The following is a 14,729-nucleotide window of genomic DNA, read 5'->3' on the forward strand; positions in this document are numbered from 1 at the left end:
AATTGACTTCAGGCAATGAGTTGTTTCTGTTGATTGGTTCTTCTGTGTGTAAAGGAGCGGATTCCAGATCGCTTAATCTAACTATGCTTTCTAATAGTTCGTACTACCAGTTTTAAGACACAAAATCATGGAGTAGAAATCCAGTGTATTAAAAATAATAATTAAAAAAAATAAAACCAATGTACCAAAAATAGGAGACCTCCTTTTATAGATCATTTGCTGTTCTTTGTATTGTAACACGATACATTTGCAATCCAATGAAAAGCGCTTTAGGAGAGATAATCAGGAGCTTTAAGGTTCTAAGCAACCGTCTTAATTTTGAAGTGTGCCAAAACTTGGGAAACTGGCCCAGGGGGCGGCGACAGAAGTGGCCACGCCCCAGGGCGCGCACCGCCCCGGAAGGGGCGGGCCCAGGCCGGGAAGGGGTGGAGGCCTTAAGCGCGTCCCGGAGCCAAGGTTCCTCCTTTTCAGCATGGCTGCGGGGCGAGCAGCAGGCACCCTCCGGCCCCGGCCATGTGGCTGTGCGTTGGCGGCGGGCCTCGTGGCCGCACCGTTCAAGGTGGGACTCCCTGTGGTTACCCTGATCCTTACCTCCCTTCGGGGCCCCCCACCTTGTGGGTTCCGAGATTCGGCCCATCGCTTCGCGGGGCGGGGAGCGCTAGACTGACCGCGGGGTTGGCTCGGGGCCGCCCCTCCCCCACCGGGTAGCTAAGGGTACCTGCGCGACCCCTGCGCCGTCCGCACAACTTGTTTGGAGAGGTGACCCTTCTCCGAGGCACAGCTCCACTTTGGGTCGTTCCCAGCAGCGGAGACACATTGGAAGGAAGCCCGCGAAGGGGCCCTCCGGCCGCTGGCAAGCTGGAGTGACCAGTGGCTTCGCTTTGTCCCCGCTGGACCAACGTGTGCAACCGGGAGGTTGCTTGGCTTTTTCTGAAATAAGGGGGGATTTCATAAAGGGGCGAAGGAGTATCTCGGATGTTACAGCCACTTTTTCTGGCTTAGCGAGTTCGGGGTTGGGCTGCTGTCCCCAAGGTCACCAGGCCCAGCCAGCCGGCCGCTGCGCAGGAAAGACGAGACCGCCTGCCTGGCTGGACCCTCTGCCGCCGCCAGAGAGCGGGGTGGCTGGAGCATTCCAGCATTGGGGCGGACAGACCCCAGACGGGCGGGTTTTGATCTATAGACACCGGCCCTTGTTCCTGGATCTTTTGTAGATGCTTGTATTTACAAATTGATACAGTAGAGAACTAATAAGCAGGAGACCAGGACTTGATTTGTCAAAACATGTCGTGAGAGACAGATGGTTGGTTTGTGTGATCCGCCCCCCACCTCACAAACAGGCCCAGTACTTTATTTAAATCGTTTAACTGGTGGTGTGAGGTTTAAAATGATTAATATTTGGTATCTCTAGTTTGTGTTTTAACATTTAAAACGATGCATAAGTTTTTAAGCATAATGCAAGTGAACCCACCAAGGCATTTGAAATTCTTGAATATTGCCAATACCTTGCCTGTCTAGAGGGCTTCACCACCTGAAATTTTGCTTAAATTCTGCCTATTACTTTGAACTTTCAGAAATATTATCTATGTAGCCCTGGCAATTTCCTTGAAGCTATGAAAAACAATATTTTGTATTCATGTCGATTATGTGAAATCTTTTCATACCTTTTTAAAAAAAAAAAAACAACTCATAGTATGCCTTCATCAATCATTCCTAGTGGTTTCCTGGTTCCCGAATTTTCCTTTCTGGAGTATGTGGGAGTGGGGGGGCATGCATGCTTTGACCCTGACCATGCCTTTTGCTGCTCCTAAACATGCTTGGGCAACTTGGATCTAATTCTATAGAACAGTCTCTGACAATGATGCCAATATAACACAGCCTGGGACTGATCTGCTGGATTTGCTGTGATGGGTTTTTAGGTAGAGGCATGCACACTTTTCCTATAACCTCTCCCCCCCCCCTATATCATTTAACCCAGCATATATCTCATCCTTGTCTGAGGCAGAAAAAAGCAAGTGGGCTTTTCTCATTAGGAATATCATATCTTAAAAAAAAAAATCTATACTGCCACAGTGCTGAATATCATAAATGGCTTATACAGTGTTTTCTTTGCTACGGTATTGTGCACCCCCAATGTTTTTTTCTTTTGAATTTTATTGGTAAAGCTTGATGTCCGGTTAGATTTTGATTTTTTGTCATTTTGGAGCTACTTCCATCTAATAAACTACCAAAGGACTAAAATTGTACTTATAATTTGTGCTCATCAGTTTTGACTAGAGAAATTGAGCAAGCCTCATATAGAATGAGCAAAAAATTAATACATAATCTCAATGCTAGTAGATTGGGAATCAAGGCTTGTAGATTTAAGGTTCTTGATCAGAATAGACCTTACATATGAAGGGCTTAAAGTTTTTTCTTTCAACATTTTTTATTCTTTAACCTTATTTTTCTGTGAGTTTTTAAGCCCTTTGTAAGATGCAAGTACAAATGATAATTCCCAAGGAAATTTACAGGTGCAACAAAGTCTGAGGTTTGAAGATACGTGAAGGTCACCAAAAATGTGTGAAGAATGGCTATGGAAAAACCACCAGGACTGCAGCTACTTGTGGAACCAAGAATTACATGTGAGTTACTATATGTATGTTTTTTTAAATGGTATTGTCCATGGAGAACAATATCTAAATGATACATATTTTTACATAGATAGGTTTAATAACTGGCACTATGATGATTTCCAGTTACTTTTTGCCGTTTACCCATCTGAGAGTTTCTTTGAAGAACATCTTGAAACTGAGTTGCCAGTGATTCATATTGAATATACATTATTGAAGTGTACTTTTTTATTATAGTAGATGAAATGTTCTGTCTCTTCAGCCTTTAGGTGTAGCTGCCGATGAATGTTCACGTCCCTGACCCCCGTGGTCTTCTGCTTTGTGTCAAGTAAGTAAACAACCATAACACCTATCAGTTCACAATTATAAATAAATACTCCAAGGGTCTTTAAGAAACCATTTTCTATTAAGAGCCTCTGATTTTCTTTTCTGGATGTTAGGTTTTTGAGGGTCATCAGTAATGCTTTTAAATATAGAATGCTTTTTACTGTTTCTTATATTTGTGGGGTTTCTGTTTTTGAGGTGTGGCGAAATCATTTTGGGAAGTAAAATGAAATGTCATGAAGACAGCAGTTGAAGCAAGTGAAGAAAACTTTATTTGACATTGATACTTCGTAGTCATGAAGAAAACATGTTTGGATTACTAATTTGATGGAAAATAAAGTTTGTTTTTTAAAAATATCAAGTCTTAAAACTTTGATTCTTGGTCACTAACTAGACATTTTTTTTAATGTACTTGTGGGATATTAACAGTCTGATCTTTGGCATGAAATAGTCTAATCCATTAAATAGTTTGCTTTCTGAAAATTCAAATAGACTTTATCTAGAGCCTGGCACTATTAAATAGGTATTTGTAAAAACTTGTTGAGTAAATGGGTAGAGAAAAGAATAATCTATAAAAGTGTAAAGATTAATTTAAATGGAAGGATTCTAAATTGTCAGTATGCTACAACATAATTCACCATCTTATATTTCTACTTCTACGGTTCTACCTGAAATATTACTAAAAAGTTAATTTCCTTTTTACCCATTAAATAGAAATGAGAACGATTTAGCTCAAGTTGCTTATTCGTCACTAGAGAAAACAGTCGTCCCGGGTCCATAAGTGGCAATGAACTGTTGGAGCTGTTGTTGACACTGAATCAGATACATGTCCCTTTTTTCCAAGTATTCCTCATTGTACATATCGAATGGAAATACTGCATTGGGAGCAACACAAAATATGGTAGCCCCTAAAAGGAAGAAGGAACACGGAGTAACTGGATCATGAGAAATACTTAAATACTGTCACATATTGAACCAAAATCTAATGATTTATCTGCTTAGCTTAAAGAGTATTTTAATACTTAAAGCTGACTAATTTGAAGTCGTCTTGGCTTGGTAAATGAGTAGATACCCAGACCAGTGGGGGAAGTGCTGTTTGTTGGCATGTAAAATTTGCCAGTTATTGAGTCATTTTGAAGCCAAGGAGTGAGGTGGTAGAAGTCGGGCTTTGAGGTATTGGTTTTTGGGAGGTTTTTTTTTTTTGATAGAAGGCTAAATGAGTGGTCAAGGAGGAAGCTAAAGTGTTTTCAGACCATTGATACTGTGGTTTGAATATATTAAACTTATATTTTACATTTCATGGATGAGTAGGCAGATCAGGAATATAGCTGGGTAAATTTCTACTCCTAAAAGCTGTCATCAGTGAGACCAGACTTCTGAGCACCAAGTTACCATTTATTGGAAAATTGGTCCTTTAAGAACAAAAACCAGTCTTAAGTCTTTAAAGGGAGCAAATTTTTTTCTGCTAATACTTCATACCTTCACATTACTGGACAGAAGCAACTTAATTGGCCTTTTGCTGCTTCCAGACCTTTGGCTTGGTGTAAAATCCCTCTAGTCTTCATGCTACTCCACAATGATGCCACCACCTCTCAGCACCTGGTGCGTGCACTGTGTCCTATATGACCTATAGTTCCAGATGACCCAGCGCCCTAACCTCACTTTCAGACAAATAATCCCATGAGGCATCACATACTTTGCTGGAAAAGCATAAGTGCAAATATCTCCCTCCCCTATACCATAGGGTTCTAATTCACTTGCTCTAATTTGTCAGATATTTTGTTTCATACTTTCAATTAACTCCTCCAGTACACTAAATTCTCTTGTCGTTCCTTCCACTCCTTGGCCCCCTGCAGCTTTCTGCCACACTCATCTACCTGAAGCTCTGCATGACCTGGTCATAGGGTGATAAGTAGGACAGGGTCATCTGGTGAATCCTAATCAACCTCAAGCATTCACTGCCTGGCAAGCCTACTTGCGGAATTTTTCTAGTAAACTCTCACCCACAACTCTTACATTCCACTCTTCTCAAATCTAATTTTCCGCTGATCACAAGAATATGTGAAGGACCCCTTCACGTAATCAAATCTATAAACCTGTTTTGCTTTGTATCCATTTAGTTCTCTCATAAAATGAATGACTTCTAGATCACATCTACCTTCACCTTTTTAAGGACTTCACTCTGATCTTCCCTTTTCTATAATACAGTGGTTCTCAACCTTCCTAGTGCTGCGACCCTTTAATACAGTTCCTCATGCTGTGGTGACCCCAACCATAAAATTATTTTCGTTGCTACTTCATAACTAATTTTGCTACTGTTATGAATCGTAAATATCTGATAGGCAGGATGTATTTTCATTGTTACAAATTGAACATAATTAAAGCATAGTGATTAATCACAAAAACTATGTAATCTATATTGTGGAATATTTATTTCTAATGACAAATGAAATTTTGTCTTGAAGCATGGTGTAGCATGGGTAACAGTGCTCATAGGTGGGCGGGCCCGCCTGGAGTTGATAGAGAAACGGTGTCTCGGTTCCTAAGGCCATCCATCCTAAGGTCGTTTGACCTCCAAAGGGGTTGCGACCCACAGGTTACAGGTTGAGAACCACTGCTATAATACCATTAGATTCCTCTCTACTGCACATAATTCTTTAGTATCTGCTGTCTTAAAAAAAGTAGTCTCCGCCTGGACTTCTCATCCCTCAGGTATCTGTTTAAATACAATCTCCTCAGATCTCCCTATAAACCGGTCAAAGCAAGTCTCTCTTCTTTTTTTCTAAATCTTTTTTTTATAGCATACTCTTCATTTCCTCATAGCATCTATCTCAATTTGCCTTACATATTTTAATTTTTTTAATGTCTTCCCTCAGCCTGTAAACTACCTGGACGGAGGCTATTTTTTGTTTACCATGTTTTATCCAGTGTGTCACACCTAGCTACTACTGAATAAATATTTGTTTACTGAAATAATCATACATCATTAATTTATACATGAAAGTTTCAAAAAGCCTGTGGGAAAATAGAATAAAAAGGTAGTGGAATTTTCCTATGAACTTTTTAGCCTCCAAGTCTTTGGGTGGTACACATGGCTAAGTGCTCCACTGCTAACTGAGAAATTGGTGGTTTGAGTCCACTCGGAGGCATCCTGAAAGACAGGTGTGATCTCCTGAACAATCAGCCATTGAAACTGGCACACAGTTCCCTGACAGGTAGAAGGTCATCATGAGTTAAGTTGTGATGGCAGCTTATGAAGCATATGATAAGAGCACGTAACCCTAATTCTTTATATCAATCTTTACATTATCATTTAATTTCATTATATCAATAATCACATTAACTTCAAATTACCTTTAAGATTACGATAAGTCATGTAGAAAGCAAGTTTAATATTTAAAGAACTGTATAATTAGTAGCAAATCAAAGTGAATTTATATATTTTTCTTCAATTTCATACCCTATCCAAGTAATATCCCTTAGTAGGAACCATTTTCCTGGTATATTTATAGTCTCATTTAAGGAGCTCTTAAAATTATAGCTAGCTGAAACTTTTAACAAAAAAGGGGGGAAAATCAATCTTTAGTTTTAGTTCCTTCAATAAATGCTTTTTTGAATGCCTCAATAAGTCTTTAAAAAAGAACTACCATGCAAAAATATTCAGCTATATTCTACCACTGGAATCTGTTATATTACAATACTACCTTTTCAAGAGACTCATCTTTTTTCTGTAATTTTAAATTAATACCAGTAGGCAACCTTGAGGTTAGTCAGCAACCCAATGCATAACCACTAAGCCACCAGGACTCCTGAGCCCCATCACGAGCTCTGTGAAGTTTAAATAAACGCTATAGGATGGTGTTAAAAGAGCAGGAAAAGTGGCGATGCAAGGGAATCACAGTTTCTTTGGCTACATGCCTCATCCTTGTGGGCACTGCTTAATCAATGCTTTGTGTTATTTTAAAAGGAAGCTAAATTTTTCAAATCTTGTAGCCAACATGAGCAGATACTTCACTAAAGATGGTGGAATGATGTGGGAAAGGATCTCAATAATGGTTGCATAACACGAAGAGTATAAATAATGGCACTGAATTATATATGTAGAATGGGAGATTATTTTGTGTAGATTTTTGCCACAAGTGAGAAAAAATTACATGAATAGCAATTGGTGCAAGGAAGAAAATGTCCTAAAATTGTTATGATTGTACAACTCTTCTTGATATGGTGGAACTATTGAATTGTATATTATGTGGATGGCAAGCTAATTTTATTGCTAATAAAACTTAAAATTTTTCCATAATTCTTTAATAAAGGCTTATTAAGATTTTTTTCTAATGTATGTATGTAGCATTTTACTAGATAAGGATAGTTACCATATTTCAATGTAAGAGATGTTTCAAATAGTAAGACTGCAATTAACACATCTTCTTTAAGCACTTTATTCCTTAAGTTTAGTCGAGCATGTGCTTCAGAGAGGGAAACTCTAAAAGAAAAATGGGAAAAAATGACACTCAGAATGTTTATATAAAAGTAAAATATATTTGAGCTTTACACCAAGACACATGAGCTTTAACCACGCTTTAACATCATCATAATCTTATGTTAAAAAAAATTGTTCCGTTTTGAAACTCCCCCGTACTCCACCTACTAGTTTGAATAGATTGTTCTAAGAAAACATGGATTCTGAAAAAGTTACTGACTTCTTATCATTCTACCCTCCAACTCCCTTACTTCCAATCTCTGCTCAGATAAATACATGGTTGTGGAAATGAATATATCTCTTTCTTAGAAATGTATTCTGGATGTTTTCTCACTGTTCTTCATCTATCTGGAGTCCTCAGAGAATTCTGGAATTTCAGAGTTCGAGGGGATTTTAGATTTCAAAGTCTCATCAGATAAATGAATTTCTTCTACAACACCCCATGGTACTCAATCCTATTGAATGCCTCTTAAGATTCACTGCTTCGTGACGTAAGTTATTCTTTTATAAACTTCTGTCTTTTTAAAAATAATAAGATTGATGACCTGAAAGATCTCCCTTGAGTTTTCGGTAAGAGAGATGTGATATACCTGAGTAACTTGAGAAACAGAAAACCTGTGTTGAGTCTCTCGCAGTTAGTAGCTGTGTGAATGTATCAATTGTTTAATTTCTGAAGGCTTTTTTTTTTAAGTTCTACTATAAAATAGAGATAATAGTAATTTATATGGGCATTGTGAGTTCATATAAGTAAAGCCATTTTAAAGTTTTTCAACCAAAAAAAAAAATAAAGTTTTTCAACCAACCTACAAACTGTTCGCTTCACTAAAATTTCTGTCCATTGGCCCCTCATTCTGTTTTCTGGGACAACAGAAGAGAACAGCCCAATGCCTCTTAAATGTCACGGTTCTCAACCACTTCAAGACAAGTTTTATAGTTTCCCCTCCTAGTTAAATATTCCCAGTTCCTTTAATATGTTACATCATTTTCAGGCCCTTGCCATCTTAGTTACTCTTCTTGTCAGCCGGCATTTGCTAATACTCTGGTCAGTGCAGTACTAGAGGTGTGAGTAAAGGCAAAAGAAGCACTTTCTTGTTTCTTGATGTTATATTCTACTAGTACAGTCCTAAATCTCAGTATTATTCACAAATATGTTTTTGCCTCTTAAATATAAAAATGAAGAAAATTTAAGTCTTTATCTCTTGATAGTAAGCTATATCCTTTCTTGCCTACATATTCACTATGGAGTTTGGGTCTGAGAGCTTTATATTTATCCTATTATTTCTTAAGTCTAGGTCATCATCGAGTTTGTGAAGATCTTTCCAGTTTACATATTTATAAATTTGATTGTTAAATTTTTGAAATCTTCAAGCCCTTTCTCAGAATGCTGACCAGGAAAATATATACATATAGCCTTTCCGAGAAAGAAGTGTTATTCTGCTCCACTTCACTGGAAAAGTAAAGTGGTGGTGCAGTTAGGCACCTGCCGATAGATGTGGGAGCAATAGATGTTGGGCCATGACTCTTCTGAGTAGGGGTTTGTTTGCTTTGCTGGTTTCATAAACACCCCACCCCCATTCACAGCGTTTATTTCTGCAGTGTGAAAAAATAGTGTTCACAGTTAAAAAGTATTTATGGATAACATAGTCATGTAAACTGAAGTGTGTGAGTTTAAATACAAAATATCTTTTTACTACAGAGGAAAATAGAACTTTAACAGCTCATAAACACACTGTAAAATATTTAGTACTCAATGTCAGTGATATTCAATACCTGTATGCTGAAAGCCTCAATATAATATATGAAAGTTAAATAAATTCCTAAATAAATGGAACAATATACCATTTTTAAAAAGCCTCTTAAGCTCAATATGATTTGAGTCTATTAAATATTACATCAGAAAATAACACATTATATAATTTTACTTTCCATTAAAAAAATGTATCCTCACCTAAAATTCTTTTTCCCCCCCTGAAATTCTTTTGAACAAGGTAGATTGTCAACCAAACAAATGCAGAAACAAGTGGAATATAAAGAGGTTAAACCAAAACATTGATTAAACATCAATACGGGTTTTAAAAATCTTTTTTGAAAAGTTAAATACCTACAAGTATTTTAATGCAGATGTTGACAGTTTTGATCCACATATAGAATCTGTTCGGATTCTGCGGCTTGCTAGATAATAGCCATGAATCATTCTCTCTGCCTCCAAGCTGAATTCTACATTCAAAGTCTTTGCAAAAGCCAGTAGCTAAAAGTATGGAAATGTAAGATTCAAGTTTTCATTGTGGAATCATTACAAATAATCCAGAGTATACTAACATTTTAGGAGTTTGCATATTTTATTTACATAAACATTGGGCAAGTATTTGGGGCTTTCCTGAAGTCATTGAACATATAATCTTATACTTGGAAAGAATACTAAAGTTCACACAGAAGAACCTCTTTCTCCCAGTGCATTTTTTCCCCCTCTGCAATGGATTTGAGTGGTTATCAGGTCATTAATTTCACGTCTCATAAGCTCATTTTCCTTTGGACTAGATTTAATTCTCTTAACAGTTTATTTCCCTCTAACTTTCTTCCATTGTCCCTAGAACTATTCCCTCTCCTTACTTCCTTTTTTTCCTTTTAAAGAACACTTTACCCAACACTTGCAATATGAGAGGCACTGTGTTAACCACTATGGTGGATTTAGAGATTCAGTAAGATTTTGGGTAGAGAATAAATCTTCAACATGATAGTGATTGTGGTTTTGTGGGGTTTGTTGTTAAGAAGACCCTCTTATGATATAATTTCCAGACTTCATTTTAGCTATTTTCAGTTTATTTAAGATAGAACCAAAACAACAACAAAAAGATAAGACTGTTAATATTAAAAGGTTGATATTTGATATATAACTTTTTTAAAGGGATGGCTCTTGACTAGATCTTGCCCTCTTTATTCTCCTTATGCTTCACAATTTCCTCTAGGCCTTCAGAATCTGTTTCTTGAGTAGGATTAATAGCGTGTGGTGGCCCAGTAGTCTGTGAACTGGGCTGCTGGATGTTCTGTGATGTCAGAACTCCGACAGCATCCACGTATAGGAAATCTCCTTGAATAGTCTGTAAAATGCAAATGACTGTACATCTATGCAGCTTTTCAAAAGAATGGCCCATCTGAAAAAATCAATTTCATTTTTTTTGTACTGAGATTCTTAAAGCTAGGTTGATTTGGACAGTGGTACCTGGGATATACTCAGTATTTAAATACCCATTTCCTTCTGCAGTTGTTTATTTTAAATATAATCCTAAATAGTTTATGTATAAGCCCTGAAAATGATTAAAAGCTCGAAGCAAGTAGGAAAAAGGAATCAAAAATTTTAAAATCTGAATGTTCACAATGCTATTATATTGATCTACTTTTAAGTGAGAAACAGTAATACAAGTATTCTGGATCATTATTTTGTCTAATTACCTTTTCGAAATCTTCAGTTGGGAATTGTTTCGATGCTACATAAAGCAGCCCTTCAGGATCAATGGCTTTTTTAAGGGTATGTTGTACAATAGAGAGAAGCGGGTTGCAAGGAGATGATTCATTGCAGTTAATCAGTAATCCAAATACTTCCACAAGATTAGCTGGGATCAAACTGCAGTCCTATATCAAACCAAATGTCAAAGGCAAACAAAGTGGCATTTTCACAAGCTATTTGCAAGTAACAAATTATAAATGCGTAAGGGATTCCTTAAAAGCATGGAGATGCTGTGGCAATCAATTCTTTTAAAATAAGTATTTTCTTACACTGTATTCTCGAAAGGCTTCCCAACTGTCTACTCAAATGGTACATTATAGTGAGTAGACACCTGATACCCATGCCTGCAACATTTTTCTACATCTTGCATGCATCCTTATTTAGTTCTATTATGGGAAGAAGTATAGCAATGGGTTAGTAACAAAAATACCAAGAAAATACATTATAATCTGTGAGTAAATTCTCTGAGAAAATTGTTTCAACTGTTATAAATATACAAGGGGGCTTAAAAAAGAGAATTAAAGAAATGGGATTTTTGCATGAACTCTTTGAATTCCTTATATGTAAAACAACATTTGCCAATGTAACTTTAAATTTAGTGGCACCAACTATGTTCATGATGTGTAACCATCACTGAATACATTTATCATGTTGTGTAGCCATCTGGGAAATATTTGAACAATTATATATATCTATATATATGCCTTACCATTTGACCAATGAGAGTGTTGGTTTTCTGTGCATTTCTCCTTGGGGATGAATCCATGTCAACAAATGACCAAAAGCTGCACTGAACTGGAAACGTTACTTGTTGATCAACATCATCCCCAAACTTCTTTCCTGGGATGTAAACTGTAATGCTTCTGCTCTCTAGAACTAAGTCCGAACATATTACCCATTGTTACTTAAATTCACTTTGGTCTATTTATCTAAAATTAATAAATATTACTGCAAAGAATTACTGTCTACACTTAGAGTGGTAAGGATGAGATATGACTAAATTAGAACATCAGCCTTAAAAAGAATAAAGCAAGACAAATATGTGAAAGTGTATGTATCCCACAGCTTGACAGGAACCAGTAGTCCAAAGCATGGGTCCAGAATTGTGTGGCCGGGCATCCGGATGGAGTTGGCAGAGGACTAGGAGTATTGGTCATACACTGCAGACTTACAAGAGAGGCTGACATTAAGTAATGGCATTTTATTTTGTAGGAAAAAATGATAGAGGGACAGCCATGTGAGTGTGAATGAAGAAAAGACTTGGAGAGAATATGAACTAAACTTGACGAGGGAGAATACATCTCAAATTCAACATATTCAAAATTAGATGTTTAATTTTCCCCCTCAAATGATTCCTGTGTACATTACTAACATCTGATGGCATTAGTCAGATTCAGAACCAAAACAAAAAGTCCACCACACATAACATAATTCTGAATAGTTGGTTTTGTCAGTCTTTTACATTTTTGTCATTCTTATAGTTAGGGCCAGCTACATATGAGGGGGTACTCCCCCCCGCCCCCACTTCCCAAATGGAATTGTGCTGGGTGGAGCAGACTTGTTCTGAGTTAGTGCACCCAGTGGCATCACCTGAGTAGGTTCTCTCTGGTCACTGAACTTTTTCATAAAGGCAGTTTCAATCAAACCTTTTTTTTTTTTGCGATGGATGATTTAAGAGAACTGTGTAGCTGTGAAATTTTTTTCCCTGGCTGGGAAAAATGCCACAGAAACAGTTGTGATGTTGAACACATCTTACAAGGACAGGGCTATCTGAAAAACTGAAGTATATGTATGAGTAGTTTTCTCATTTCAAAAAGGTGAAATGTCAATAGATGACACACCTTATTCTGTATGTCTGTCAGCTTCCTGAAAGGATGCAGTGCATTTGGAGTTCGTTCCACTAGGTCATACTGTTAATCAAGCTTTCTATTTAGAGGTTCTGAAAACATTGTGTAATAGTGTGAGATAAAGGCCTGATTTGTGGCAGCATGGGACTGGTTTTGCCACCACGACAATGCACCTGCTCATAGCCATCTCCGTGTGCCAGTTTTTGGCAAAAAAACAGCATGCCTCTCTTGCCCCCTGCACCTTACTCACCTGACCCCACTGTATGCGACTTCCATTTGTTTCCATGATTGGAGAGGGATATGAAAGGACAGTGATTTGATGATGTAGAAGAGGTAAAGAAAAAACGAGGGAAGTGCTGTCAGCCATCCAAACAGATGAGTTTGAAAAATGTTTCCAAGAATGGAATTGCAGATTTGACAAATGTATTATGTGTAATGGAGAGTATTTTGAAGATGATAAGGTTGTTTTATAAAAAAAAAAAACTTAGCTTTTAAAAAAATTCTGTTTTTTATGGGGGTACCTTATAATTTGCGAGTTTCAGTGAACATGAAAACATTGGGCCCCTTGTTCAAAACCAGGGGGCTGGGAAGGAAACTGCAGTTAGAGATATATAAAGCATTTTCCTTTGAAAATATTTTGGTGCTTATAAAAAGTAATGGGTACAATTGTAATTCCAAATAAAGAAAAATGGAAAATTCAACATATTTGCACGAAGTTAACCATCTTTATGTTGTACAATGTCAGTATTAAATGAAAATATAGGAGCGTTTAACTCACATGTAGAATCACTGGGATTGTAGCAGGAAAATGTATATGTGTTTTGTTCTTGCCTGAATAGTAGGAATGATGTACAAAACAGTTTTTATTTCATTTCTTGATAGGCATATATTCCACTAACACTCAACCTCCCTTTGATTTGTTGATGAATAATGGAGGATTAGAAGGAAAAGGAACTATATGGGCTGCTCTAGGTTTTTATTTTCTCCACATCATCATTCTCAACATAAATGGTTTGTAAACACAAGGGATTAACCAAGTAAGAAAGAATATAAGGTTCCTAGGTTGTTTGTATTACTTAGAATACCTCAAGAACATTGGTGGCCTGGTGGTTATGAATTGGGCTATGATATGCAAGGTCAGTAGTTCAAGACCACCAACCCCTCTTTGGGGAGAAAAATGGGGCTTTCTATTCCTTACAGTTTCAGAAACCCATAGGGGCAGTTATATCCTGTGCTATAGTCACAGTGAGAACACCTTTCTGCATGGGAAGCAAGTTTGGTGAGAACTGAAAGCGAAGCCCTCTGGGTCTATTAGCTCCCCTTCTACTCAGTTGAAGTTGCGTTGATATGGAAGAGGAGCACTGAATTCAAGCAGGTCTGCTATGCATGGGAATTCATCAAGACCTGAAGAGAGTATAGTTAAGAGTTTTATGGAAGCCTTGGCTGCTATATGATATGGAATAACAAGTCACAGTGGACCCATGCAATATTGAGGCTTCCACCTCTGCCTATGCATAAGTTCCATTGTCTCATTGGACTTTACTTCCAAAACAAATTCAAAGATAAAATTATTAGAAATTTGGCAAAGGTGATATTAGAGCTTTCAACCAAGTGCCAGGCTCTTCTGAGACTGCACATGTTCCAGCTATGCCCATGAAGCCAGCCCTGCTAGTATGTGAATACTGGTAGCTCGTTTCCCTGGTGACTAATAATGTTGAGTACTTTATCTTTGTTTGCTTGGTGTTTTGTCATTTTGTATCTTTGTGAAGTGATTACTCAAAATTTTTACCCATTTTCTGCGGGGTGGGGTGGAGTGGGAGTTAGGATCTGTTACTTATTGGAGAATTTTTTATATGTTCTGGTTATGTCTTTTATCAGATATAATATTGCCATTTCATTCCCTTATCTCTACTTGTCTAATCACTTTTTTTTTCCAATTTTATTTTCCTTCTCTTTTCTTTTTT

General features: G+C 37.4%; 1 protein-coding gene, 1 long non-coding RNA gene and 1 other non-coding gene across 3 annotated transcripts in view; 2 read left to right on the forward strand and 1 right to left on the reverse strand.

Annotated features, from left to right (window-relative positions):
• Positions 1 to 475: 475 nt before the first annotated feature.
• Positions 476 to 3,290, forward strand: LOC123521428. The gene is made up of 4 exons (XR_006679876.1): positions 476 to 559; positions 2,511 to 2,621; positions 2,872 to 2,937; positions 3,132 to 3,290. It is a non-coding gene; the product is annotated as an uncharacterized LOC123521428 (long non-coding RNA).
• LOC115868999 lies at positions 2,713 to 2,800 on the forward strand. Its single transcript, XR_004045925.1, has one exon. It is a non-coding gene; the product is annotated as a small nucleolar RNA SNORD87 (small nucleolar RNA).
• A 384-nt stretch (positions 3,291 to 3,674) lies between the features above and the next one.
• MCMDC2 (minichromosome maintenance domain containing 2) overlaps positions 3,675 to 14,729 on the reverse strand; it is a 27,846-nt gene continuing 16,791 nt past the window's right edge. The window contains exons 10-14 of the mRNA XM_004697532.2: positions 11,628 to 11,794; positions 10,864 to 11,043; positions 9,519 to 9,661; positions 7,307 to 7,416; positions 3,675 to 3,841 (exon numbers count right to left, since the gene is read on the reverse strand). Coding sequence (XP_004697589.1) covers positions 3,675 to 3,841; positions 7,307 to 7,416; positions 9,519 to 9,661; positions 10,864 to 11,043; positions 11,628 to 11,794 — 767 coding nt within the window. The remainder of the gene's footprint in view (positions 3,842 to 7,306; positions 7,417 to 9,518; positions 9,662 to 10,863; positions 11,044 to 11,627; positions 11,795 to 14,729) is intronic.

This window comes from Echinops telfairi, unplaced genomic scaffold (assembly GCF_000313985.2).
Source record: "Echinops telfairi isolate 266 unplaced genomic scaffold, ASM31398v2 ScPeMD7_1;HRSCAF=3_0, whole genome shotgun sequence".
NCBI lineage: Eukaryota > Metazoa > Chordata > Mammalia > Afrosoricida > Tenrecidae > Echinops > Echinops telfairi.